General features: G+C 43.3%; 1 protein-coding gene across 4 annotated transcripts in view; it reads left to right on the top strand.

The window, feature by feature from the left end:
• Positions 1-26,920, top strand: part of pde7a (phosphodiesterase 7A) — a 167,392-nt gene that overhangs the window by 85,651 nt on the left and 54,821 nt on the right. For all 4 annotated transcript variants that reach the window (XM_067975807.1, XM_067975797.1, XM_067975796.1 and 1 more), the window contains 4 exons: positions 460-520; positions 4,793-4,876; positions 20,488-20,639; positions 24,153-24,216. In XM_067975807.1, coding sequence (XP_067831908.1) covers positions 460-520; positions 4,793-4,876; positions 20,488-20,639; positions 24,153-24,216 — 361 coding nt within the window. The remainder of the gene's footprint in view (positions 1-459; positions 521-4,792; positions 4,877-20,487; positions 20,640-24,152; positions 24,217-26,920) is intronic.

Genomic DNA, 26,920 nt, shown 5'->3' with positions numbered 1-26,920 from the left:
CAAGACTTGAGACCAACAGATTTTTGTTAGGTAATGGTATTAAAGGATATGCAGCAAAGATGGGCAAATGGAGCTGAAATGATCTTTATAGAATGGCGGAACAGGCATGAGGGGCTGAATGGCCTACTTCTGTTCCTAGATCAGATTGAACTCATGGAGTTGACTCATAACTATTGGTGCTTTATTACTAGCAGATGATGCAAATATTTTGTCTTCCAGTCAAATATTTTGTCTTCCAGTCGAACCCAGTTGTGTGCATTCAAAAATGAATGCCAACTCTGTCCAAGTTTTATTACTCAAAACTATGAACTTCCTCCAGCCTATTTAAAAAAAAAAATGTTTTCACAGTACGCATGAATATGCCTATTTTTGTACCTTGCTGAGAAGCACCGTCTGTGTTTTGGAGTTGAACTCCATCTCGGAAAGTAGTAACTTCTGTGTCGGTCTCTTATTTTTCAGAGACGGGGAGCAATATCTTATGAGAGCTCAGATCAGACTGCTCTGTACATTCGTATGTTAGGTGAGTAAACCAGCTCTAATCTTGTGTTGTGACTCAGATTACCTATCTATTTATGCCAGTCTCTTGCTTGCTTTCACTCTTTCTCTCACTCTCACTCTCACTCTCTTCCTCTGGATCTCCCGTAGCGCTGATTCTGGTGAGTCAGGATTGTTTCTGTGATCTCTTAATCTTCTTGTTGCCATTTTTCTGTGTGTCTATCTCCTGTTTAGCTTCTCCCTGTGTCATCTTCTAATTTTTGTCTGTCTCTTCTCATTCCATGCTGAAGGTGAGAGGTCATTTACGTGGGGAGGTATTGTGGTTACAATGTAATTAGATTTGACTAACTTACTCCTTCGCACTGTATAGCACCTTCCTCTATATTGATCACTGTTAGGCTGCTGCTCCGTCACTCGTACCCCCCTCTTGACTTGCGCACCTTTGTCCTAATCGCTTTGGCTTATCTTTGCAACATTCCTTGTGAACATTGCAAGTATGAACTGCCCTCCGCTCTCTGATCTCATCATCCATTACGCTCTCCCCTTTTTCTTAATCACTACCGTTGCCTTCCACAGAGACTGCTACGCCAGCCTCCCCTATCAGCTGTAGCCCCCTCTTCCTGTCTGTCCCCTTTTCATTGTAATCCTTATCCTAAGTTGTACACTGTTCCAGTTAGCCCAGCTCTTTGTCTCCATATCAATGTCCCTTTCTGCCTCTTCTCTCTGTGAAACATTAAAAAACTGAATCCATTTCCCTGTACCGAGCTAGGAAATAGACTTTTAGGGGTGAATTTCCATGGCTTCTCCCATTCGAGCACTGTAACGTCATTGGAAGAGCCATGGAAATACAGAAAAATGTCGTAAATGGCATTTTTTGCTGCTTTTCCGGAGTTTCCGCAACTCTTCCGCTGAAGTTACTGTGGATAATCAGGAGGACCCCTTTGGAAATTCACCTCCTTAGTTTTTAAAAACACTATATATGGTATAACTGCTTCAAAGCAAGCGTTGTTAAGCAGCTGGCGGGAGTGGCAGGGTGTGCAGATGTGTGGCTTAAGGTCCATGATTAGTGGGGGGCAGCGGTGGAAGGGGTGTGGCAGGCCGCCATGAACATAAGAATACAAGAAATAGGAGGAGGAGTAGGCCATACAGCCCCTCGAGCCTGCTTCGCCATTCAATAAGATCATGGTTGATCTTCGACCTCAACTCTACTTTCCCACCCGATCCCCATATCCTTGATTCCCTTAGAGTCCAAAAATCTATCGATCTGAGTCCTGAATATACTCAACGACTGAGCATGCACTGCCCTCTGGGGTAGCGAATTCCAAAGATTCACAACACTCTTGAGTGAAAAAACTTTTCCTCATCTTGGTTCTAAATGGCCGACCCCATATCCTGAGACTATGCCCCCTAGGTCTAGACCCTACAGCCAGGGGAAACAGCCTTTCAGCATCTATCCTGTCAAGCCCTCTCAGTATCTTATGTTTCAATGAAATCACCTCTCATTCTTCTAAACTCCAGAGAGTATAGGCCCATTCTATTCAATCTTTCCTTATAGGACAACCTTCTCATCCCAGGAATCAATCTAGTGAATCTTCGTTGCACCGCCTGTAAGGCAAGTATATCCTTAGGTAAGGAGACCAAAACAGTACACAAAAACTGTACAAAAAAGACCATCAAGGAGGGTGGAGATGGCCAATGTAATGGCAACAGGTTTGACAGGTGAGTATCGGGAATGGTTGGGTGGGCGGGCTGGGGAACTTAACTAGCATGAAGATGGGGATCTGAGAGGTTCAGTGGCAAGTGAGCAAGGAAGGAGTAAAGTTTCACAGTGCCACCTAGCTACTGGAGGGGTCAAACTTAAGTATTAAAGTAAGTATGTAAACCTATGCAAACCTACAAATCAAAAATAATTCCAGTTGTTACACCAAAGCATGATGCACCTAGCATGACAACCAAATGACGACACAGAACGTAAGTGTGTGTTAGGCGCGAGATTTTAAATATATTGGCTTGCGTTCTCCTAGCTATATATAGAGATACACAGTACGTTTGTGCATATTTCCCGCCTATCATCTCAGACTTCTGCTGTATTTGTTTATAGACACATTTCTTGCAGCTGATTGACTAGTTTGCAAATTTCTCACCAGCTTGACCCAGTGGTGGCACTGTTGCCTTTGGGTCAAGTTGGTGAGAAATTTGCGTTCCAGCCCGACTCCATGAATCTAGTCTGACTGTTCAGTGCAGTGCTGATGAAGTGCTGCATTGCCGGAGGTGCTGTCTTTACGTTGAGCTGCTAAACCGAGGCCTGTGTTCCTGTTCAGGTAATTGTAAATGATTGCATGGCACTATTTGAAGAAGAGCAAGGGAGATCTCCCAGTATCCTGAACTAACATTTATGCCTGAACCAACACCACCAAAAAAACAACAAGCTGGCTATTTCTCTCATTGCTGTTTGTGAGATCTTGCTGTGCGTAAATCAGCTGTTGCATGTCCCTATATTACAACAGTTAGGAACGTAGGAACAGGAGTAGGCCATTTAGCCCCTTGAGCCTGTTCTGCCATTCAACGAGATCATGGCTGAATTGTGACCTAACCCCATGTACCTGCCTTAGCCCCATATTCCTTAATACCTCAGATTTAAAATTAACAATTCAGCTAGCATCAACTGCTGTTTGCAGAAGAGAGTTCCAAACTTCTACCACCCTTTGCGTGTCAGTGTTTCTTAACTTCACTCCTGAAAGTCCTGGCCCTAATTTTTAGGCTATGTCCCCTAGTCCTAGACTCCCCAACCAGCGGAAACAGTTTCCCTCTATCTACCCTATCAGTTCCCCTTAATATCCTGAAAACTTTGATCAATTCATCCCTTAATCTTCTAAATTCCAGGGAATACAACCCTAGTTTGTGTAATCTCTCCTTGTAATTTAACCCTTGGAGTCCAGCTTTCCTTCTAGTAAATCTACGCTGCACTCCCTCCAAGGCCAATATATCCTTCCTAAGGGGCAGTGCCTAGAACTGAACACAGTACTCCAGGTGTGGTCTAACCAGGGCTTTGTATAGCTGTAGCATAACTTCTACCCCCTTGTATTCTAGTCCTCTAGATATAAAGACCAGCATTCCATTGGCCTTTTTGATTATTTTCTGTACCTGTCCATGACATTTTAATGATCTATGTACATGGACCCCCTAAATCTCTTCGGACCTCCGCTGTTTCAAGCTTTTCACCATTAAGAAAGTACTCTGATCTATCCTTTTTAGGTCCAAAGCAGATGACCTCGCACTTGTCTACATTGAAAATCCATTTGCCACAGTTTTGCCCATTCACTTAATCTATTAATATCTCTTTAATTTTATACTTCCATCTACACTGCTTACAATGCTGCCCATCTTTGTGTCATCGGCAAACTTGGATATGTGGCTATCAATCCTGTCATCTAAGTCGTTAATAAATAGTGAATAGTTGAGACCCCAACACAGATCCCTGTGGGACAACACTAGTCACATCCTGCCCATTACCCCTACTCTCTGACTCCTGTCGCTGAGCCAATTTCCTAATCTGGTCAATAATTTGACCTCACTTCCATGAGCATGAACTTTTGCTAACAGGGACTTTATTGAATGCCTTCTGGAAGTCCAAATAAACATCATCCATGGACATTTCCCTGTCCATTACTTTAGTCACCTCTTCAAAAAAAAATTCAGTTAGGTTTGTCTGGAATGACCTACCCTTTGCAAATCCATGTTGTGTCTCTCTCTCAACAGCTGAAAATTTTCAAGATGTTCAGTGACTCTATCCTTAATTATAGACTAGCAATTAGCGCACTTCAAGATTCATAGTTCGCTGGCAGTGAGGTGCTTTGGGATGTCCAGAAGTCGTGAAAGGAGCTACATTAATGCAAATGTGTTCATCTTTCTTTCTCTTTCCTTTTTTATAAAAGAAGCCACATCTGGAATGTACAGAGAAATTACCCCAAAGAATAGAAAATATAACAAAGGAATAAGAATATCTGTAGCTTGACATAACAAAGAACCAGAACTGTCCACCGCAAAACTCATTAGGGTGGAAGGTAACTCTTATTCTTCAATGGAGTTGTGCTTGGTGCAGGCTTTATTGAGAAAGGGTAAATCATTTTAAAACACTTGTAGCTCTTTATTTAATCTTCCTTTTTCCAATGTTCTTGCTTTCATCTCTGGTGAAGGTTACGCCTCATGCTAGGTATGATTCCATTGGCAGTGGGAATGGACCCCCAGAAATTCTTAAAATTATTTAAAATATTTTTTCTGTTAATTTTTTTTGCAGGGGATGTACGAGTGAGGAGCCGGGCAGGGTTTCAACCTGAAAGAAGAGACTCTCATCCTTACATTGATTTCCGCCTTTTGCACTGTAAGTACATTATTTGATCAGCATTATTATGATGCTGCCTAAAGAGCAATTTTCCTTTCTTGCTTTGGAAGGAAATTTGTGTAATAAACAAAAGAGCTTGATGAAAGAAATTCATCATAACTTGTATTTTACGAATTGTAAAGACAAAAAAAAAGGAATGCAGAAACACCAGGACTGTTTACGAGAAAATGGTACCAGATTTGACCTTTTCACGTTTTAGAGAGGAGAGTTTTTCTAAGACTTCATACTATGAAAATATTGTTTCTGTAGCAATATTGAGCCATGCTATCCTCTGCCAAAACTGCGCACTACTTCAGGATCGTCCTGGAATGCAAAGATAACCCTGGGCTTTTTTTCTCCACTATCAACCATCTCCTTAAACGCCTCTCTCCGGCCTTCTCCACCATCACCTACAGCAACCAGTGCAAGGAGCGCATGGACTTCATTGTCACTAAGACTGAGACTAAAGAAGTCCATCTATTAAGCTTCCTCTGTTGCATTGTCGTCTTCCCACTAAGCCAAACCTCCCCCAAGGCCTGCCCTTGCCTGGTTCGTGCATCTTTCTCTTTTTTTCTCCTATTTCCCATCATGCCCTCTCTGAGCTCATCTTGTCCATGAGCCCCACTTCCTGCTTCCTTTACCCTATTTCCGCTAAACTGCTGACCACCCAACGTCCCCTCCTGGCCCCCATGCTAGCTGATGCTGTAAATGGTTCCTTCTCCTCAGGTACTGTCCTCATTCCTTTCAAACCTCCATCATCACCCCCTTCCTCAAAAAAAAAAACCACCCTGATTGATCTGCAAACTACAGCCCTGTCTTCAAGCTCACTTTCCTCTCCAAAGTTCTTGAATGTGATGTTGCCTCCCAAATCGCACCTTTCCAACAACTCCATGCTTGAATCTCTCCAATTAGGTTTCTGCCCCTGCCACAGCACTGAAATGGCTCTAATCAAAGTCACAAATTACATCTTTTGTGACTGTGACCATGTTGTATTGTCCCTCCTCGTCCGCTTCGACCTCTGCTGCCTTTGACATGGTTGACCACGTTGTTTCCCTCTTTCTCCAGCTTAAATGGGGCTGCCATTGCTTGGTTCCTCTCTTACCTATCCCAATCGCAGCCAGAGCATATCCAGCAATGGTTTCTCCTGCCCCTGCACTGTTACCTCTGGACTCTCCCAAGGATCGATCCTTGGCTCCCTCCTTAGGAAAGACAGATTGGCCTTGGAAGGGATACATTGCAGATTCTCCAGAATGATATCAGGAATTAAAAGGTTAAATTATAAAGACAGGTAGTGTAAACTTGGTTTGTATTCCCTTGACTTTAGAAGGTTGATCAGTGATCTAATCGAGGTGTTTAAAATGATCAAGGAATTCGATATGGTAGATACAGAAAATCTATTTCCTCTGGTGGAGGAATCCAGAACTAGGGGCTGTAATCTTAAAATTAGAACTAGGCCATTTAGGAGTGAAATCAGGAAGCATTTTTTCATGCGAAGTGTAGTGGAAATCTGGAACCCTCTTCCCCAAAAAGCTGTGGCTGCTTGGTCACTTTAAATTTTCAAGATTGACATTTATAGAACTTTGTTGGGTAAAGGTATTGAGATATGGGGCAAAGATGGGTAAATGGAGTTGAGGTACAGATCAGCCATGATCTAATAGAATGGCAGAACAGGCTCAAGGGGCTGAATGGCCTACTCCTGTTCCTATGTCATCTAGCTGCTGGCTCTTGGCGACATCGTCTGAAGACATTGGATCACTTCCGTATGTTGATGACTCCCATTTCTACCTCTCACCACTTCTCGACCCCTCTGCTGCTATACTGCCTGTCCGACATCCAGTCCTAGATGAGCTGCAATTTCGTACCCTTGCCATCGATTCCATCCTCCTCCCCAGCCACTGCCTCAGGTTGAACCAGACTGTTCAAAACCTCGGTGTCCTATTTGACCCTGAGCTGAGATTCCCATCCCATATCATCTGCATCACAAAGACTGCCTACCAATTCCTCCCAGTGCTCCGACCTCACTTCCGTAACATCACCCATCTGCTGCTCATCCAGGCCTTTGTCACCTCCAGACTCGATCATCTTCCACCCTCCATAAACTTCAGCTCATCCAAAATTCTGCTGCCTGTATCCTATCTGCACCAAGTGTCATTACCCATTAACCCTGTGCATGTATGTATGTTGGCTCTCAGTCCGCCAATGCCTCAACTTTAAAATTCCCATCCTCATGTTTATGTACCTTTTTATGGCTTTGCTCCTCCCAATCTCTAACCTTCTCCAGTCTGAGAACTCTGTATTCCTCCAACTCTGGCCACTTCTGCATCTCCGACTCCCTTCATCCCACTATTGGTGGCCGTTCCTTCAGCGTCTGGGCACTATGCTCTGGAATTCTCTCCTTAAACTACTCCACCTCTCTACCTCCCTCTCCTCCTTTAAGACCCTCCTTAAAATTCACCTCTTTGACCAGCTTTTGTTCACCCCTCCTAATATCTCCTTGTTTACTGTGATTATGTATTTGTGGAGAGCCTTCAGCCATTTTTCTATGTTAAAGGCACTATATAAATGTTATTGAAACAAAGCTGATATTGAAAGCCTTTTAGCTTTCATTTAGAAGCAATTTTCTACATATTCCATTTATGCATTTGCTATGCTCTGTCACCTCTTGCAATGCAGCATACACAGGGTTATACAGAAGAAAATACAGGTCTGGAAAAGACCATTGCAGTACATCTAGCCAATCCCAGAGTTAGAAGTGTATTTCAAAGCAGAAATGCACTGAAGGGCTGCCATTTTTCCTCCTATTAAACTCAAATAACCACAGATCAAAGTAAAGTTTCTAACATAATTAAAACATAAAAATCAAAACATAAAACTATCTATAAAATTGTCTTTTATGTCTTTGAGTATCTTCATTAACATTTTTACCCGGAGGTCTCATTCTTTTTCAAAAGCCTCCGATTCAGGTTGATCTTTTTTCCTGAGCTAACACTCTTGGTTGAAAGGCATTACCAACTACACCTGGTTTCAGCCATGAAAAAACCTTAAAATAGTGATGCCACTATATACCACATGCTATAAAGACAAAAATGCTACTTAAAAGCTGTGCATGTGTCTTGTTGAAACCACATTAATATGCTGCTTTTCACAAGTGCACAGCATTGACGCAATTCTTTGTTAGACTTCAGAAATGATTTGTCTCTGAACTGAAGGGTGCTTTGATCTCTCTCTTCATGTTTAATTGCTATTCCTGGGGTTTTTCCAAGTTGTCGTTACAGTTAGAACTGTATCCAGTGAAGATGATTACACAGGGATTTAGTGCTTCTGTGATGCCACTTAGAAGCCATTAGAGCAATATTCTTATAACATTCACAGTATTGTCTTCAATAGCAACACATCCATGAAAGTTCATGCAGCATTATAGCATATGACTAAAAGATCATAGTACAGTAAGAGGCAGTTGCGCATGTGTGCATACAGATAATGGTGTATTGTGTAGTTTTCTGACCATATAGAGAGAGCTATTTATTGTAAAATATATATAATATAGTAAAACTGGAGTAGAACAAAAATTGATATGAAATTTGCAATCTTCATTTGTGAAGTTGCAGCCAATCTTCTCTTTAGTCTAGAATCTCGTGGGTACGTTATAGTTACTTAGAAAAAAAAACTAAAGTAATTTCCTGGATAGAGGAGTCAAACCCAATGTAATCTATGGTGGAGAGTCCATATGCTTCACAACATTGCATCTAATTAAGTTATGGTTTCTTGTGAGTTGGGTATTTGGAGTATCAGAGAGGTTTCCTCTTGAGAATGTTAATTAAACTAGTAAACAATACTTATCTGCTTTTGTATACCTTTGTTAGACATCTAAAATAAAATGTTGCGCAGGCATTATAAATTTATTACTTTAAAAATTAGATTACTGTAATACTGGAATATGCAGTTGTGGTCAAAAGCACTATTATAGCAATTAATTTGCATTCATTGTTCTCCACGTACTCTACTGCAATCAAGTGGATAATGGCAGGAAAATATCCAGGAACACCTGCTCTTCAGCAGATTTACTTCTTGTACTTGTATGCCACCCACAATGTCTACAGTTTTTCTCATTACCTGCATCTGACACTTTCATGCATCTCCTGGGAGCAGGAAAGAGCTTTTCTACCAGTAATGTCTCCTATTTTGGCCCATAAGTTCAATTTATTTGCAAATATATCAACTGAGTTTTGAATTTCTCATTTACTGTGGAACAGATTTATTTTTAAATACTGGTTTTAAAAAAAAAAAGGATGTAAGGATAAACCCAGCAACTACAGGCCAGTCAGTTTAATCTCGGTGGTGTGGAAGCTTTTAGAAACGATAATCCGGAACAAAATAAACAGTCACTTGGACAAGTGTGGATTGATTAAGGAAAGCCAGCACGGATTTGTTAAAGGCAAATCGTGTTTAACTAACTTGATTGAGCTTTTTAATGAGGTAACAGAGAGGGTTGGAGAGGGCAATGTGGTTGATGTGGTGTATATGGGCTTCCAAAAGGTGTGTTATAAAGTGCCACGTGATAGGCTTGTCATCAAAGTTGAAGCAGTGGCAGCATGGATACGAAATTGGTTAAGTGACAGAACAGAGATTAGTAGTGAACAGTTGTTTTTTGGACTGGAGGAAAGTATACAGTGGTGTTCCCCAGGGGTCGGTACTAGGACCACTGCTTTTTTTGATATATATTAATGACTTGGACCTGGGTGTACAGGGCATAATTTCCAAATTTGCAGATGACACAAAGCTTGGAAGTGTAGTGAACATTGAGGAGTATAGTGATAGACTTCAAGAGGACAGACAGGCTGGTGGAATGGGCGGACATGTGGCAGATGAAATTTAACACAAGTGTGAAGTGATGCATTTTGGCAGGAAGAATGAGGAGAGACAATATAAACTAAACGGTACAATTCTAAAGGGAGTGCAAGAACAGAGAGACTTGTGGGGGGGGGGTGGGGTATATGTGCACCGGTCGTTGAAGGTGGCAGGGCAGGTTGAGAAAGTGGCTAAAAGAGCTTAAGGGATCCTGGTCTTTATATGTAAAGACATAGAGTCCAAAAGCAAGGAGGTTATGATGAACCTTTATAAAACACTGCTTTGGCCACAACTGGAGTATTGTGTCCAGTTCTGGGCACCGCACTTTAGGAAGGATGTGAAGGCCTTAGAGAGGGTGTAGAAAAGCTTTAATAGAATGGTTCCAGGGATGAGGGGCTTCAGTGGATAGACTGGAGAAGCTGGGGTTGTTCTCCTTAGAGCAGAGAAGGTTGAGAGGAGATTTGATATGGGTGACTCAGCTGTATAGGGTGGGAAGAGGAAGGTCAAGAGAGCGATGGTGATAGGGGATTCTATAGTTAGGGGAGCAGACATGATTCCAGGATGGTATGTTGCCTCCTTGGTGCCAGGATCAAGGATGTCACTGAGCAGCTGCAGAACACCCTGGAGGGGGAGGGTGAACAGCCAGAGGTTGTGGTCCATGTCTGTACCAATGACATGGATAGAAAGAGGGATGAGGTCCTGCAGGCAGATTTTAAGGTGTTTTAAGAAAGAGATTAAGAAGCCGGACCTCAAAGGTAGTAATCTCCGGATTACTCCCGATGCCACATGCTAGCAAGTAAGGAAATAGTGGGATAGAGCAGATGAATGTGTGGCTGGAGAGGTGGTGCAGGAGGGAGGGCTTTAGATTCCTGGGATATTGGGACTGATTCTGGGAGAGGTAGGACCTGTACAAGCTGGATGGGTTGCACTTCAACAGGGCCGGGACCAATATCCTCATGGGGAGGTTTGCTAGTGCTGTTGGTGAGGGTTTAACCTAGCTCGGCAGAGGAATGGGAACCTGAGCGTAGATTCAGAAGGGAGAGAAGCAGAGTTGGAAATGAAAGGTAGAAAATTAGTAAGTGAGTTTGGAAGGCAAAGGAGACAAAGGTTAAAAACTAGACAAAAAAGGAGTTCGGCAATGCTTAATGGTATATACCTCAATGCAAGGAGTATAGTGAAGGCAGATGAGCTAAGGGCACAGATAGACACGTGGGAGTTTGATATCTCCGCTATTACTGAAACATGGCTTAAAGAGGGGCAGGAATGTAGCTCAACATTCCTGGTTACAGGGTTTTCAGACGAGATAGAGAGGGGGATAAAAAAGAGGGGAGGTTAGCGATATTGGTGAAAGAAACATTACGGCTGTGAGGAGTGATGATATGTTCGAAAGATAATCAAATGAGGTCATTTGGGTTGAGCTAAGGAACAAAAAAGGGGCAGCCACACTTCTGGGAGTGTACTATAGGCCCCCAAACAGTCAGAGGGAGATAGAAGAACAAATATGTAGGGAAATTTCTGAGAAATGCAAGAACAGTAGGGCAGTAGTGGCAGGGGATTTCAACTACCCTAATATTAACTGGGATACAATCAGTGCAAAATATATAGAGGGTGCAGAATTCTTAAATTTCATTCAGGAGAAAATTTTTTAGCCAGGGCATAGCAAGCCCATCAAGAAGTGGAGGGGGGCAGTTCTGGATTTAGTTTTAGGGAATGAAGCTGGGCAGGTGGAAGGAGTATCAGTAGGAGAGCATTTTGGTGATAGTGATCATAATTCAGTCAGATTTAGCATAGTTATGAAAAGGACAAAGATAGTACAGGATTAAAGTTCTAAATTGGGGAAAGGCCAATTTCACTAAGCTAAGAAGTGATTTAGCAAAAGTGGATTGGAAACAGCCACTTGAAGGTAAATCAGTGTCAGAGCAGCAGGAGGCATTCAAGGGGGAGATGCAAGGGGTTCAGAGTAAACATGTTCCCACAGAGAGAGTGGGATTGCCAAATCGAGAGCAGTGCTGTTAGGTAGGGAGTTCCAGGATTTTGATCCAGTGACGATGAAGGAACTGTGATGATGTGTGACTTGGAGGGGAACATGCAGGTGGTGGTGTTCCCTGCACCTGCAGCCCTTGTCCTTCTAGGTGGTTGAGGTTATGGGTTTGGGAGGTGCTGTCGAAGAAGTCTTGGCGAGTTGCTGCAGTGCATCCTGTAGATGGTACATACTGCAGCCACTGTGTGTGGGTGGTGGAGGGAGTGAATGTTTAGGGTGGTGGATGGGATGCCAATCAAGCGGGCTGCTTTGTCCTGGATGGTGTCGAGCTTCGAGTGTTGTTGGAGCTGCACTCATCCAGGCAAGTGGAGAGTATTCCATCACACTCCTGACTTGTGCCTTGTAGATGGTGGAAAGGCTTTGGGGAGTCAGGAGGTGAGTCACTTGCCGCAGAATACCCAGCCTCTGACCTGCTCTTGTAGCCACAGTATTTATGTGGCTGGTCCAGTTAAGTTTCTGGTCAATGGTGACCCCTAGGATATTGATGGTGGCGGATTCGGCGATGGTTATGCCGTTGAATGTCAAGGGGATGTGGTTAGATTCTCGTTGGAGATGGTCATTGCCTGGCGTGAATGTTGCTTGCTACTTAACAGCCCAAGCCTGGATGTTGTCCAGGTCTTGCTGCATGCGGGCACGGACTGCTTCATTATCTGAGGGGTTGCGAATGGAACTGAACACTGTGCAATCATCAGCGAACATCCCTATTTTTGACCTTATGATGGAGGGAAGGTCACTGATGAAGCAGCTGAAGATGGTTTGGCCTAGGACACTGCCCTGAGGAACTCCTGCAGCAATGTCCTGGGGCTGAGATGATTGGCCACCAACAACCACTATCATCTTCCTTTGTGCTAGGTATGACTCCAGCCACTGGAGAGATTTCCCCCTGATACCCATTGACTTCAATTTTACTCGGGCTCCTTGGTGCCACACTTGGTCAAATGCTGCCTTGATGTCAAGGGCAGACACTCTCCCCTCACTCTGGAATTCAGCTCTTTTGTCCATGTTTGGACCAAGGCTGTAATGAGGTCTGGAGCCGAGTGGTCCTGGCGGAACCCAAACTGAGCATCGGTGAGCAGGTTATTGGTGAGTAAGTGCCACTTGATAGCACTGTCGACGACACCTTCCATCACTTTGCTGATGATTGAGAGTAGACTGGGGCGGTAATTGGCTGGATTGGATTTGTCCTGCTTTCTGTGGACAGGACATACCTGGGCAATTTTCCACATTGTCGGGTCAATACTGCAGAAAGCCTAGAAGAGTTTAGAAAGTGCAGGGGTAAAATTAGAAAGTAAACTAGGAAAGCAAGGAGAGGGCAGGAAAAGCTACTGGCAACTAAAATTAAGGAAAACCCAAAAATGTTCTTTAAAGACATAAGGAGCAAGAAGGTAATTAAGGAAAGAGTAGGGCCTATTACAGACCAAAAGGGTAACCTTTGTGTGGAGGTGGAAGATGTGGGTATGATTCTTATGAATACTTAACGCCTGTCTTCACAGAAGAGGAGGACGATGCAGAGATTGTAGTTCAGGAGGAGGAGTGTGAAATATTGGATGGGACAAACATAGTGATCGAGTAAGGCATTTAGCATCTTTGAAAATAGATAAATCGCCATGCCCAGATAAAATGTAGCCCAGGCTGTTACGAAAATCAAGGGAGGAAATAGCGGAGGCTTTGACCATCATTTTCCGATCCTCCCTGGCAACAGGCGTGGTGGTGGAAGATTGGAGGACTGCTAACATTGTACCGTCGTTTAATAAGGGAGAAAGAGATAGTCTGAGTAATTATAGGCCAGTCAGTCTAACCTCGGTGCTGGGCAAATTATTGGAATCAATTCTGAGGGACAGGATAAATTGTTCATTTAGAAAGGCACGGGTTAATCAAGGACAGTCAGCATGGATTTGTTAAGGGAAGGTCGAGTCTGACTAACATGATTGAATTTTTTGAGCAGGTAACAAGGAGGGTCGATGAGGGTAACGCATTTGATGTGTACATGGATTTTAGCAAGGCTTTTCACAAGATCCCACGTGGCAGACTGGTCAAAGAAGTAAAAGCTCATCGGATCCAGGGAAAGTTGGATCCAAAATTGGCTCAGTGGCAGGAAGCAAAGGGTAAAGGTTGACGGGTGTTCTTGCGACTGGAAGGCTGTTTCCAGTGGGGCTCCGCAGGGCTCAGTACTCGGTCCCTTGCTTTTTGTGGTATAAATGGTAGGCCATTTACGACTGAGATGAGAAATTTCTTCACTCAGAGGATGGTGAATCTTTGGAATTCTCTACCCCAGAGGGCTGTGGAGGCTCAGTCTTGGTCAATAGATTTCTAGATATTAAAGGCATCAAGGAATATGGGGATAGTGCAGGAAAGTGGCGTTGAGGTAGAAGATCACCTATGATCTTGTTGAATGGCGGAGCAGGCTCAAAGGGCTAGATGGCCTACTCCTGCTCTTATTTCTTATGTTCCTATGTTCTTATATTAATGATTTGGGCTTGAATGTGGGAGGCTTGATCAAGAAATTTGCAGATGATACAAAAATTGGCCGTGTGGTTGATAGTAAGGTGGAAAGCTGTAGACTGCAGGAAGATAGCAATGAACTGATCAGGTGGGCAGAAAAGTGTGAGGTAATGTATTTGGAGAGGGCAAACAAGGCAAGGGAATACACAATAAATGGGAGGATACTGAGAGGTGTAGAGGAACAAAGGGACCTTGGAGTGCATGTTCACAGATCCCTGAAGGTAGCAGGACAGGTAGATAAAGTGGTCAAAAAGGCATACGGGATACTTTCCTTTATTAGCCGAGGCATAGAATATAAGAGCAGGGAGATTATGCTAGAACTGTGTAAAACATTGGTTAAGCCACAGCTTGAGTACTGCATACAGTTCTGGTCACCACATTACAGGAAAGATGTAATTGCACGAAAGAAGGTACAGAAGAGATTTACGAGAATGTTGCCAGGGCTGGAGAATTTTAGCTATGAGAAAAGATTGGATAGGCTGAGTTTGTTTTCTTTGGAACAAAGGAGGCTAAGGGGAGATTTAATTGAGGTATATAAAATTATGAAGGGCCTAGATAAAGTGGATAGGGAGGACCTATTTCCTTTAGCAGAGGGGTCATTGAACAGGGGGCATAGATTTAAAGTAATTGGTAGAAGGATTAAAGGGGAGTTGAGGGGAAATTTTTTCACCCAGAGGGTGGTGGGGGTCTGGAACTCACTGCCTGAAAGAGTGGTAGAGGCAGAAACCCTCAACTCATTTTAAAAAGTACCTGATTTTGCTCTTGAAGTGTCGTAACCTACAGGGCTACGGACCAAGTGCTGGAAAGTGGGATCAAACTGGATAGCTCTTTTTCGGCCGGCACGGTCACAATGGGCTGAATGGCCTCCTCCTGTGCCATAAATTTCTATGATTCAACGATAGAGGTGTTCAAAATCATGAGGGGCCTAGACAGAGTAGATCGAGAGAAACAGTTCCCATTGGCAGAAGGGTGGAGAACCTGTGGCACAGATTTAAGGTGATTGGCAAAAGAACCAAAGGCGACATGAGGAAAAACTTTTTTACGCAGCGAGTGGTTATGATCTGGAATGCACTGCCTGAAAGGGTTGTGAAGGCAGATTCAGTCGTGGCTTTCAAAAAGGAATTGGATAAGTACCTGAAATTAAAAAATTTGCAGGGCTATGGGGAAAGGGTGGGGTAGTGGGACTAGCTGGATTGCTGTTGCAGAGAGTCGGCGCGGGCTCCTGTGCTGTAACCATTCTATGATTCTAACTGTAGGATGCCCTGCTTGTCACAGATGGTTAACGGTGACAGATTATGATTTTTTTAATTCTTGGGATGTGGACGTTGCTGGCAAAGCTGGCATTTATTGCCCATCTCTAGTTGACCCCAGACTAGACCAGGATTTGGTCTTCCCAGTGTTTAATTGGCAGAAGTTGTGACTCAGCCTGCTTGTTCAATATCCAGTCTTGGTTAACACAGGCAGTGGCGGGGTTGTGAGAGGTGGAGAGGTAGAGCAGGGTGTCCTCAGTGTACATGTGCATGCTGATCCCGTGTCTGCAGATTATCTTGCCATGGGGCAGGATGCAGATGAGTAAAAGGAGGGACCGAGGACAGATCCTTGGGGGACAGGAAGAGAAGTCATTGCTGGAGATGCACTAGCTACGATCAGATAGGTAAGAGTGGAACCGCGACGGCAATCCCACTGAGTTTGACAATGGAGGAAAGGCATTGGAGAAGGATGGTGTGGTCGATTGTGTCAAAGGTTGAGGCAGACGAAGAGGGCATAGTGCACCAGGATCACAGAGGATGTCATTTGTGACTTTGGTTATGGCTGTTTCAGTGCGTGGCTGGGATGGAAACCTCATTAGAGAGATTAAAGATGGGGTTGCAGGATAAAGATAAGATAAAGCAGCCTGCTTGATTGGCACCCCATCCACCACCCTAAACCGGCGCACTGTGGCTGCAGTGTGCACCATCCACAGGATGCACTGCAGCAACTCGCCAAGGCTTCTTCGACAGCACCTCCCAAACCCGCGACCTCTACACCTAGAAGGACAAGAGCAGCAGGCACATGGGAACAACACCACCTGCACGTTCCCCTCCAAGTCACACACCATCCCGACTTGGAAATATATCGCCGTCCCTTCATCGTCGCTGGGTCAAAATCCTGGAACTCCCTTCCTAACAGCACTGTGGGAGAACAGTCACCACACGGACTGCAGCAGTTCAAGAAGGCGGCTCACCACCACCTTCTCAAGGGCAATTAGGGATGGGCAATAAATGCCGGCCTTGCCAGCGACGCCCACATCCCATGAACGAATTTTAAAAAAAGAAAGATGGACATAGGTTTGGTAGGTGACAGCACGTTGAGTTTTGGTTAGGAAAGGGAAGTTTGGAGATGGGGCAAGGAGTATTTTGCAAGGACAGAGAGTTGAGGGTGGGTTTTTGGGGGAGGGAGAGGCAGGTGATGACTGCTGTTTTAAAAGTGAGTAGGACAGTACCTGAGGAGAGGGAACCATTTATAACCTCAGCTAGTATGAGGACCAGGAAGGGAAGTTGGGTGGTCAGCAGTTTAGGTGGTATGAAACCAAGGGAGCAGGAGGTGGATCTCATGGCCAAGATAAGCTCAGACAGCATATGGGGAGATAGGAGAGAAACTGGTGAAAGGTGCAGGGGCAGATCTTGAGTTAGGCTTGGCTTTCTTTGGCTTGGGCAAAGGGAAGAGGACGATGCGACAGAGGCAGCTTAACAGTTGGTCTCATTCTGGGTGACGTGCAAGTCCATGAGCTCCTCACATTAGTTTTTAGAGGTGACAGTGGAAGGGAGCAGGGGAGAGAGGTTTCAGAAGATTGTGTGTAGTGGAGAAAAGAAGCCGGGGGGATGTATCTTTGCTCTCCAGGATGATCCTGGAATAGTGAGTGGTTTTGCAAGGAGCCATTCCAAATCTGGATTGAGGTTGTCACACTCTGAGCCGGTAGCAGATGAGGGCAACGGTGATTGAACAAGGAAGGCATCATTTTTTCTGGTGCTGAGCTGTAGGAAATTAGGGATCATCTGGGACTTGGGGGTGGGGTTGGGAGTGGGTGAGAGAATTTTCTTTTAAGGTGTATTGCTCCTGGAAGTGGGTTGGACCAGAACACCTACCAATTCCGCCATGATTGCAACCTATTTTCCTGGCCAGGGTTAATTATAGATGTAGGTGGGGTCCCAACGGTATCTCTGCTGTTCAGAGGGAGTGGGCTACTGCAGGGGAGGGAAATTTTGTGATACTGCAGCAAGGAACTCACTGCAGCAACTCAAATGGGTGGTGCCTATTTTAAGGGGTTGCAGAAGCCTCTATATATTTTTCAGAAAGTGTTGAAGGGACTTTGAGTAAGCTCATCATCACCAGAAGAGCCATGTGGATGGTTTGGGAGAGGAAGAGGTGGTGGCTTCTTACATTTTAGCCAGTATTCCTACCTCCTTCCACCACACTTCACCCACCCCTCCCCCAACCTGCTGCCTTTCTTCTGATTTTCCTGTACAGAAATGAAAGGAAAACAGCTGGAAATTAGGCCATTGGAGATGACAGCAAGGTAGTCATTGAGCAAATGGACACAATATCCCATCTTAAATCTTGCTAGGGTTGATTTGCATTGTCTTTCCTAATGTCTGTGTTAGGTGGACATTAAAATGTATCTTAAAAGGGTAATTGTCTTCATGAAAAAGTACTTGGCAAACCATATTTTGATTTCTGAGGAGAAAGAGCCAGATGTCATTTTTGATGCGAAGTGCACATCTGATGCAATCTGATTCAACAAGATTAATGTCAGTTTGTTGTGGTTTCTTTCAACACCAAGGGCCCTAAATTCCACAGACCCTGTTAAGGAAGCAGGAGTGATGCGAGATGGGGCTGTTGCCCGCTGCTTTACACAGCCTAGCCGCTGACCCTGCTCCAAATTGCAGGGATGGGGTTATTTACCTACTCTGGGCAGGCAACCCACACATATGGAGGTGCAACAGAGGTGCTGGAAAATTGGAGTGGCATCCTGCCACTCTGATGCTTTTATCCATTCAATTGAAATTCAAAATAAAGCTTTAATCCCAGCAGGGACTGTCTGGGCAGCAGGCCTAAGGTAATCAATTCCTCTGCGATCGCTTTCCTTAGATCTCTTCATTGTGGGGTCCTTCAGGAGCCTCAAAACCAAACCTATGCCTGCTCTCACCAGGTGTGATGGAACAAGATAACTAATTTATTTGACTAATTCTGCAAAAATAGGAGTTACTTGTAGGCTTGTTTTTCATAGTGGTGAAATACATTTTACTTCTTCTGCTATCATATTAAGTTACTCATTTATTTAATCTTGCCGTCCATGTATCAAACTTTCTCATCTCTTCTATGGTCCACATTTAATGAGAATGGGTTCTTGTATTTTGTATTGTTAATTTTATAGATTTAGTTGCATAGACCAGTTCCATTTGCCAGCAGTTAAATTGTCCCAGTTAATATTTTTTTGAAATTATATAATACAGAAGTCCAAATCCTAGCAAAAGTAAGGCTTAAAAATAGGAACACTGCACTTTCTTAGCTCCCAACAATTGTGCAACATGGTGACACATGACTTTTTCACCTGATCTCAGCTGTTTTGAAAAATTGGCAGCATCCATAGCAATATTCAAAAACATTTAAATTATTTTGTTTGAATTTTGGAATGCTACTGGCCAAAAATATCCATTTAAAGAACAAAATTAAAGTTTCATACTATCACCCTATATAATTTGGGTTGACTGAGATCAGGAAGTTAGTTATCCTTCAATAATTGCCACAAATGGTACATTTCAGATAGTAAACCAAATGAAAGGACTAAAGTTGGAAAAAAATGATTCTGCATCATGCCTTATTTCATCTTGTTGGATTTATTTACATTTGGAAGGTGAAAAAAATGTAATCTGTAGGAAGTTTTTGGTGGTGGGAATCATAAATTCAGTACATCAGTCGAGGATAAAATAAAAATCATACAGCTTGTTTAATGGCTAAGAAGGAAAGGTATTGTACAGTATGAAGAAATGGTCTGATTTGGTTCCTGTCTCCCTGAAAATGGGAGGACTATTTGAATGTAGAGATTAATAGTTGAAGAATATTTACAAAATGGTGAGATTTGAGTTGGAGCAAAATACGTATTACATTAGTTGTACTCATTTTCCTAGCAATATTTTTAAGTAACTGAATATTACTGTTACAGTAAGCTAGAACACACAACATTGTGTTAACAGCAACAACTTGATTTTATATAGTGCCTTAAAGGTAGAAAAATATCTCAAGGCACTTCATGGAAAACCAAGCACTGAGCTAAAGGAGGAAAGATTGGGGAGGCTGGGTGAATAAAAGCTTAGTCAAAGAGGTGGGTTTTAAGAGGATCTTAAAGACAGAGAAACATAGGGGTTTAGAGAGGGAATTTCATAGCATGGGGTCTAGTTGGCTGAAAGCACAGATGGGGCGAAGAGAGGAGGGGATAGATGAGGAATGGAGAGTTTAGGGAGAGGTTGTAGGGCTGGAGAAAATTGTACAGATAGGGAGAGATGAGACCATGGAGGGATTTAAGCACAAAGTTAAGAACTTTAAACTTGAGGCATGGGGACCAGGTGATGCGGTAGCTTGGTATGGTCGGAGGGTGAGGGGTGAGCGGGACTTGCTGTGGAGTTTTGTATGAGCTGAAGTTTACAAAGGGTGGAGGATAGGATGCCAACTAGGAGAGCATTGGAGTAATCGAGTCTGGAGGTGACAAAGGCATGAATGAAGGTTTCAAGTGCAGATGGACTGAGGTAGGGAGGGAGGTGGGCGATGTTGTAATTAGGCGGTCTTTGTGATGGCGAAGGAGTGGGACCGGAAACTCAGCTCGAGGTGGAACGGGACACCGGGGTTGCGGACTGCTTCAGCCTGAGACCGTGGCCAGGAGGTGGATGGTATTGGTGACGAGGTTGTGAAATTTGTGGTGATGGCTTCAGCCATCTCAATGTTTAATTGGAGGAAATTACGACTCTTCCAAGACTGGATGTCAGACAAGCAGTCTGGTGGAACAGAGACAGTGCATGGGTCGAGAGAGCGGTGAAGGAGTAGAGATGGGTGTCATCAATTGAAACTTAACTTTCAATCATTATAGCTAAGATCACAGCCCATTATCATTAATTTATAAAGCAGTAATGTACCTTCATGTAAAATATTCAGAAAATACTCCATGTTAAGTACTTTTTTTTTGCAGTACCACCAGAAACGGGAGAATTGGCTTCGGCAAGGAAGATCAGAAGGTTGCTAAGTTTTCAAAGATATTTTCGATCCGCTCATTTCTTTCATGGTATTCCGTCTCAGAATTCTCTCTGCATTCTGGATGATAACTACAGCGGCCAAGCAAAGGTGAGTTTGAAATGTTAATTGAGCATCAAGAAACTTGAGCTGAGTTGTTGTGACGTTGGTCTTAATATTCCCTTATGATAAAGGATTTTGGACATGGATATATGTTTAGAATTTTAGAAGTGTTTGTAAACATGTAAATGTATTTATGAATACAGTCAGACTCCTTGTTTACATAATTTGATAGGCACAGGAGTAGGCCATTCAGCCCCTCAAGCCTGTTCCGCCATTCATTTAGATCATGGCTGATCTGTATCTTGACTCCATTTACCCACCTTGGTTCCGTAACCCTTAATATCTTTGCCTAACAAAATTCTATAAATCTCAGTTTTGAAATTTTCAATTGATCTAGCCTCAACAGCTTTTTTGGGGGGGGGGGGGGGGAAAAGAGTTCCAGATTTCCACTGCCCTTTGTGTGAAGAAGTGCTTTCTGACATCACCCCTGAACGGCCTTGCTCTAATTTTAAGGTTATGCCCCCTTGTTCTGGACTCTCCCACCAGAGGAAATAGTTTCTCTATATCTACCCTATCAAATCCTTTAATCGTCTTAAACATTTCAATTAGATCACCCCTTAATCGTCTATATTCAAGGCAATACAAGCCTAGTCTATGCAACCTGTCCTCATAATTTAACCCTTTTAGCCCCAGTATCATTCTGGTAAATCTGTGCTGCACCCCCTCCAAGGCCAGTATATCCTTCCTGAGGTTCGGTGCCCAGAACTGAATGTAGTACTCCAGAAGGGACTTCACCAGAGCTCTGTACAGTTGTAACATAACTTACACCCCTTTGTATTCCAGCCTTCTTGAGATGAAAGCCAACATTCCATTAGCCTTTTTAATTATTTTTTGTACCTGTCCACTAGTTTTTAGTGATTTTTGTACTTGGATCCCTAAATTTCTCTGCTCATGCACAGTTCTTAGCATTTTTTTCATTCTTCTTCCTGGTTTTAATGGTACTGCAGCGAGGACCAGATGATTAGTTTCTTTGGGAGTTTGGTATTTAAAATTTAAAATTGCTCAGCTCCTTTGGCCAACTGGGAAAGGGCTGCACTCCTTCGGTGGTAAAGTCTGAGGAATCCTGCTCCAGTCACCCGCCTCCCCTCTCCTGTTAATAAGGAGCTCATTCTAGCCTGGAGGGGGGTGAGGAAATGGAATCAACTGAGATTCTTCTTGATCCTCATCGTGACTGTGACACCAGGAGACTCTTATAGGTGGCCATTTTGAGACGCCTGTGGGAAAGGTCTTCTTCTGTGGGACTATATTGAAACTCTCCCTTGGGGGGGGGGGGGGGGGATCAGCTATTGGCAGAATGCACTCTTCACATTCCCTGTCTGATATTTATACTCCCAATATGGGATTATTGATGAAGTCTCTCAATTGAACCTTCTCAACCACTGGTTTCAAAATTGGTTACAATTAACCCAGCTGGTGGATAATGCCAGCTCATTACATCAATAAGTAGGATGGGAAGATGGGACCTGCTTTCACACACACTACCAGGACACTGCTGATCAGTGGATGCTAGAAACACTCAGGCTGGGCGATATGGTGCTGACTCGTTCTGGCCATTTTGAGGCACCTCTAGTACCTTGTTAAATTGGTCACTTTGCATACGATAGGCTCCATGATAGGTGGAGGGGAATCACATCTAAGATTCTGTCCTCATGTGACAACCACGTTCAGATTTATTAGGGGTCACTGGATAACAATCAGTGCAGGAAGCTTAACTGACATTTTCCTCCTCAGTTCAGGGGTGTTTCTCCCTATTATAATAACCCTACCATGGCTAGTTGATAACTTGGGACAGAATGTGAATTGAACCTGGCTCAGTTCAACACTAAGCTGTACAATTAGCAATTAAACCATTGTAGTTCTCCCCTTCGAAGTTATGAGCAGAAAAAGCAACAGTAATTATGGTAATCCTCTGATGACATTGGAAGTCATGGTTCCGGACAATCTGGAGTTAAACAGTGGCTTTTTGATCTCACTCTCGCCTAGAAATGAGCATCTGTCTGCTGTTGAAACAAATCCTTCATTTGAGACCTGGTGGACTGGTATATGATGGCTTCGGTCTTGAATGCCAGGGAATTGCAGTCCAGGTGTACCTTCCTCTAATGGTTGCCATGACTGTCAGAAAGCCCTCATGAGATTATGCCTATATGTGTACAAAGTTTGGTGTTCTTCAAAGCATCTTGTGACATTCCCTCAAATTTAGAATATTGTTTGAGCGGCCATGAATCGGAAATCATTTAGCGTAGAGCAAGATTTTTATCTAGCTGTCGGATGACCACTGTCTTATGTTACGGTTCATGAATCACATTTAAAAGTTGAGCCCAATTTCATTCCCAATTATTGCACTTGGGATCTTCATCTGGTTTACAAATGAATAAACTGACCTTTTGTGTGATCTCATATTCCTTACAGACCACCTTGTGAAGTTGTTTAATCAGTTGCAGGCACTGGTCATGAAAGCCTATATGACATGGCACAAAAATGATGCTACCTTTGTACTAGATTCCGACCTAAATATTGATTCCCAACCCCATCTTGAGCAGGGAGTGCCCATTCCATCCTTTATCCACTGCTTTGAGGACACCACCATTTCTGCTCTGTGGATGCTTGTAGCATTTTGACATGTTGCAAAAATCATACTAAATCTTTCCACAAGTTTCGGTAATTGTTTCTAGCCTATGGTTTACTACCATCTCCATGCAGACACCAACTAAATAAATGGTGAAATACATTTTCACTGTTACCACCTGTTAGGGAGAAAACCTTCAAGGCCCATCAAATGTCATTCTCTGAAGTCAAAAGCATTTGAGTGGATAGTATTGATAAAACAGTTGTGTTGAGTAACCCACATACTTTTACAAAGTACTGTTTGTTTGGATCTGTCTGTCAAGAATATTGAGTTGATATTGCTATTTACAGCTTGCCATAACTGCTTGGTGCCATTTATTCAAGGCCAAAAGAGACTTCTGCAGAACCATTCCTGGGTTGTTTTCAATGGTATTTCGGGGGATTCAAAGAATGATGGAATAAAAATTGCCTATCTACATGGTACAGCCTTTTCCCCTCTTGGAATCTGGACCATATTCTACATACCAAGAACTTGCCTTGCATTGCTTGTTCACTTCCTTGGGTTCACTTGGAAGGTGTGCTTTTTCAAGCTTTTGGGAATGGGAAAGGCCATTAGGATGGTAATACTGATAACATGGTCATTCATGTCTGAATGCCTTAAAGGTAACATTATATTCCACACATGCTCTTTCTTTTTCCCACTTCCCCCCCTTCTTTACCTGCCCCCACCCCCGCACCAAGCCTCCACCATTTGACCTGTCTGACCTGATAGCCAGGTTCTTGGTATGTGGAGGATCATCTGGATTTGAAGAACACATACTTTTTATGATAATACAGAATTAAAACTTAATTGTTTTTTTTAAACTCTTCTTTAAAAATGAATTTCAGTTTGCAAGGTTTTTTTTCTAGCATTATTAATTTTGATTGTTCTTTCAGTGTATGCTGGAAAAGGATGGAAGTTGGAATTTTGACATCTTTCTTTTTGACAGATTAACGAATGGTAAGTTAGTTTAAATGATTACAGAAGTATACCACAGTGTACCACTTCATTGTTTTGTTTAGCAAAATTATGTACTTCCTCAAGTCTGATAAATTAAAATTTATTGACATATTTAGTTGAAAGACTGACCTACAATAGTCCAAAAAAATTTCTCTGTGGGATCATCTTGTGCAGATCTTGTGAGCAAAATGGCTGACATTTTCCTCAAATATTTTCACATTTTTTCTAAAAAGATTAGACAAAAGATAAAAAGGAAATTGTTTGTGACTTTATGAATGTACATCAGTAACATCGTAGAGCCTTTTAAACCAATCACATTATGGAACAACAAACCATTGTCCTTTCATTTCAAAACGTGGACAGATCAGATATGAGAGATAGTTCTGTAGTTATTTCTGGACATTTTTATGAATTGAATCATAGTCTACCAAGACAAATTTCCATGCCAGGACAGTTCCTTACACACCCCACTACAGATTCCTAAAATTTATAACTATAGTGTAGAGAGAATTTAGTAATTTGAGAAAAATCCAAGCCATCTTCCAATCACTCCAACTCCTCCTTCACACACATGCACAGACCAACGTAATCTGCAGGGCCTCATGAACATCCTTGACCTCCGGTTCACCCTCCCCCAATGCATCACAACCAGCCTACCCAGATGAGACCCGACATATTTGAAAGTTGCAGTGCACGAGTTACCATGCAGCTCACCTTTCATCACAGTGCATGCACAATTGTAGGCTGTTGTAGCATAACCAAGCAATTGAACTACAACTCCGAGAAGCCATTATGTGGATTTCCAATCACACCAAGGGTTTGTGTGGGGGCTACTTTCCTGCTGGCAATCCCCTAGAGCCGAACTGTCCAGTAGTAATGTCTGAAGTTAGGGCAACATTGCTGCAGGAGTTCCTCAGGACAGTGTCCTAGGCCCAACCATCTGCAGCTGCTTCATCATTAGGTCAGAAATGGGGATGTTTGCCGCTGATTGCACAGTGTTCAGTTCCATTCGCAACCCCTCAGATAATGAAGCAGTCCGTGCCCGCATGCAGCAAGATCTGGACAACATCCAGGCTTGGGCTGATAAGTGGCAAGTAACATTTGCGCCAGACAAGTGCCAGGAAATGACCATCTCCAACAAGAGAGAGTCTAATCACCTCCCCGTGACATTCAACGGCATTACCATCGCCGAATCCCCCACCATCAACATCCTGGGGGTCACCATTGACCAGAAACGTAACTGGACCAGCCACATAAATACTGTTGGCTGCAAGAGCAGGTCAGAGGCTGGGTATTCTGTGGCGAGTGACTCACCTCCTGACTCCCCAAAGCCTTTCCACCATCTACAAGGCACAAGTCAGTAGTGTGATGGAATACTCTCCACTTGCCTGGATGAGTGCAGCTCCAACAACACTCGAAGCTCGACACCATCCACGACAAAGCAGCCTGCTTGATTGGTACCCCATCCACCACCCTAAACATTCACTCCCTTCACCATCGGCGCACCGTGGCTGCAGTGTATACCATCTACAGGATGTACTGCAGCAACTCGCCAAGGCTTCTTCGCCAGCACCTCCCAAACCTGCACCCGCTACCACCTAGAAGGACAAGGGCAGCAGGCAAATGGGAACAACACCACCTGCACATTTCCCTCCAAGTCACACACCATCCCGACTTGTAGAAATATATCACAGTTCCTTCATCGTTGCTGGGTCAAAATCCTGGAACTCCCTTCCTAACAGCACTGTGGGAGAACCTACAGCACTGTGGGAGAACCTTCACCACATGGACTGCAGCGGTTCAAGAAGGTGGCTCACCACCACCTTCTCGAGGGCAATTAGGGATAGGCAATAAATGCTGGCCTTGCCAGCAACGCCCACATCCCATGAATGAATTAAAAAAAACTGATTCTTCCCTTTTATTTGGTGAGTTGTAAATTGTTGAGGTGGCCTTTTCTCCACTTGTGATGGAGGTGAACTTTCACCTATCCAAATTGACAAATATAGTGATTATGGAATGGGGAGATGAAACTGAGAAGGCTCATTTATATAGGATTATCTCTATTTACCTCAGTTCTAATGGATTAATGTCTTTGGCATTCCAAAATGTTACACTGTCAGATTGTACAACTCACAAGGTTCATGAAAAAGGGAAATGTACTGAATACCCAAAGCCCTAATTATATTTGTAGATGAAATAATGTTTACAGATGAACAGTGCTTAGATTTTGTAGTCAAAATTAGTTCAGCTGAAAAAAAACTAATGGGCTGATATGCCGTACAATTGTTAAGGACTTCACTACTGTTGAAATCTAACAGCATGTATGAGTTTTAATAGAAGACTACCATTCTAAATAATGAAATGGAATGTAACTGCAGACAAAGGAGAACAATACTGTGGTGGAGGAATGATTGTTATTGATCTACAGAAGTCCCCTGTTCTCCTTTTTTTCGCTCTCGCTCTCACGCTCTTTCGGTCTCGCTCTCGCTCTCGCGCTCTCTCACACTCTCGCGCGCTCTCTCTCTCACACACTCTCTCTCTTTAAATCTTCATAAGTTTGCAATCTTTCAGGATAAATTCTAACTTGCTGCAGTGAAAAGACAGTTACTGGATACCTGACATTGGATCTACAAACAAGACAAAATGCAATTGCATAACATATGAGAAGAGGCACATTGGGATCCTCTCATTATTACATAGAATG

Source organism: Heptranchias perlo, chromosome 3, assembly GCF_035084215.1.
Source record: "Heptranchias perlo isolate sHepPer1 chromosome 3, sHepPer1.hap1, whole genome shotgun sequence".
Taxonomy (NCBI): Eukaryota; Metazoa; Chordata; class Chondrichthyes; order Hexanchiformes; family Hexanchidae; genus Heptranchias; species Heptranchias perlo.
The sequence above is the reverse complement of the archived record's forward strand: the minus strand, read 5'-3'. Positions and strand labels throughout refer to the sequence as shown.